General features: G+C 40.6%; 1 protein-coding gene across 1 annotated transcript in view; it reads right to left on the bottom strand.

The window, feature by feature from the left end:
• Nucleotides 1-138: 138 nt before the first annotated feature.
• LOC106534808 (dnaJ homolog subfamily C member 10) overlaps nt 139-2,679 on the bottom strand; it is an 18,059-nt gene continuing 15,518 nt past the window's right edge. The window contains exons 17-20 of the mRNA XM_014031571.1: nt 732-848; nt 546-647; nt 364-424; nt 139-171 (exon numbers count right to left, since the gene is read on the bottom strand). Coding sequence (XP_013887025.1) covers nt 161-171; nt 364-424; nt 546-647; nt 732-848 — 291 coding nt within the window. The 3' untranslated portion in view covers nt 139-160. The remainder of the gene's footprint in view (nt 172-363; nt 425-545; nt 648-731; nt 849-2,679) is intronic.

Here is a 2,679-nt window from a genome sequence, read left to right as displayed (position 1 = left end):
CATTAATAATGTGTGACTGGACCTCGTGTCACTTTATGTTCAATAAACTGGGCCCTGAGGTCAAAAAGGTTAAGAAGCCCTGGTTTAGAACGTTTACAGAGAATATAAATCATGTGATCACAGGATGCTCTGTTCATATTGATTTTTATATGGGTTCTTTTTATTTTAAAGCTGTTGACAGAGAGAAACAGATCTTCAGATAAGTACTAAAACTACAAATACTACAACGTAATATTGTTTTTCTGAAACGTTTCAGCAAAACATTACATTTGTTAACTAACAGGTTACAGTAGACTCTACAAACTCCAACGGTTATTTTTGTGTGAGAGATGGGGTCCCTGACATTTTCAGGGACATTTTTACCTTTGACTTTTTCTGTGAAGCTGGACGGATCGAGGACCACCACGGACGGATTGACCAGATCCTGCAAAAAACAGACAAACTTGTGAACACTACACAACTCACATCCTACACAATCCTGGACCAACACAGAGGCCAAGAGAAGATTTGGATGAAGGTTTGGGASTGGGCTGCTTCAGATGTACCTGTATGAAGTCCAGGATGCCATCAGCTGACTGATGTCCTTCATACTCGTGAACAGAAGAGCCGTTGAATATGACGGTGGTGGGATAAGCCTGAATGTTGTACTGAGACACACACAGAGGAGCACAGGTGAGTGTCTGAAGGGTCATCTTACAATCAACTGTCTCATCCAGAGATGCCAGTCTTACCAAGGAGCACAGGTTCTGATGAATAGTACAGTCCAGAGTACCAAACCTGATCTGTCCAGCTAACTGGATCGATGCTTTTCTCAGTTCAGGCAGTAAAGCTCGACATGGAGGACACCACTGCACACAGCCACAAAGGGTTTGTTCAAATACCATCTAATGAAGACAATGTTCAGTTGGTGTTCAGACAGTCAGAGGAGCTCTTTCTGTTGTCCAAGTGTCGACTTCTCTCTTTACACTGAATCTATAACAGTAACATGTCCTGTGCTAACAACATCCATATGTGTCTATTTATTCACAACACAACTCCAAAGTAGATGAGACATTGTGTAAAACATAAAAACAGAATATGATCATTTGAAAATCCTTTTMAACCTTTATTCAACTGATTACACTACAACTACTAACACAAGATATTTAGTGTTCAAAACAAATAAACTTTTGTCATTTTTCAAACAAACAAAAAAAAAAATGTGACACACATTTTCCCCCTTTTTTTTCAAAATCTGTGACGGACTGAGACAAGTCCAGGGTGTACCCCGCCCCTCACACTGTGACTGCTGGAAAAGGAATAGACAGGTATAGATAATGGATGTATTTTTCAAACATTTATTTTGAATTTGACGCCTGCAACACGCTGTAAAAACCTGCCTCCAGCTGTAGAAACACGTCCAGATTTCACCCTGCCTGTCCTACTGTGGATCAGTGTTTGTGTTGTAGGTGCAGCACCATAACCAGCCCTGAGGCAAACACAGCTCTGTACAACTATCAACCTAAAAGATACACACTTAGGTTTATGACTGACAGTGATGATGATGTGGCTTTTTTTTAAACAATGAGAAGTTGTTTTTATTTAACTTACAGACTCCAATTAAGACAATTTTCATGTCTTTTGGATTGGGCAGTAACCTCAGGAACCATTTCTTTCCTTTTACCCACTTTCTTTTTTCCCAAACCTGGGCCTTCAGCTTTCACACTAAAAGTTGACGTACGGACAAATTTAGAAATGTGCACCGCACCAAAATATTCAGATATATAAAACTGTGCACACACAGGTTCCTGCACACATTTCCTTCATACATCCTAATGAAGGTGGAGCTGAGGCTCCTCCCCCTGACACACCTCCATTTAAATCTGTAAAATAGATGTAAATGTGTCCAGAGTGAGAGATTCTCCTCAGATTGTCTCTCTGTGGGATCAGACATGAGTTTAGATGCAGGAAAATTATACATTAAATGGAGAATGAGGGAGAAAACTGTCTGAATAAGGAGTGGGGTRWCATTGTTTTATGTGGTGCATTCACACAGGATAAYCAAAGYCTGAGATTYTCCTGAAATTTACAGACATCTCCTGCATGTGATGTTGAAGCTGGTTAGTTGTCTATTTAGTTTAACATGGTGTTGAACGGATGTTAAAAAACAAAACAAAAAACAACAACAACAAAAAAAAAAACATCCCGTTATCCAGTTTTTCCTCTCTCCTTTCCTCCTGAGTTACAGCAGCGCTGTCATCTCCACAGACAGACCCCACCCCACCCCCACGCACGGTTACCAGTGGTAGTCTACGTATTTTTAGTAAAAAACATAGATTTTTGAGGCTCATCAGACGGTAAATGTCCAAACAAGTTGACACATATGAACACCTTCCCAGCTGGTGAGGGTGCACACCTGGCACGAGAATCTACCTGAAGCACAGCTGCTGCGCTCCGGCCACAACTCAACCAGCATCAGTCAGAAGGTTACACACAGAAAAATAAATATTCTTACCGTACAGTGAGACACCATTTGCATCTGATTTTGCTCCCTCTCTTCAGCCTTTTTTATTTTATTTATTTACTTCATGCCACACGTAATGTGTCGGGTTTTTCTAGCCCGGGACCCAAAATGTTTCCAACTACATGACAACAATAAAACCAGTTTACAGACTGGACTGAGGGTCTTTGATCAGTTTT

The sequence above is a fragment of the Austrofundulus limnaeus genome, unplaced genomic scaffold (assembly GCF_001266775.1).
Source record: "Austrofundulus limnaeus strain Quisiro unplaced genomic scaffold, Austrofundulus_limnaeus-1.0 Scaffold1272, whole genome shotgun sequence".
Classification (NCBI taxonomy): domain Eukaryota; kingdom Metazoa; phylum Chordata; class Actinopteri; order Cyprinodontiformes; family Rivulidae; genus Austrofundulus; species Austrofundulus limnaeus.
This window is presented reverse-complemented; position numbering and strand designations above follow the sequence as displayed.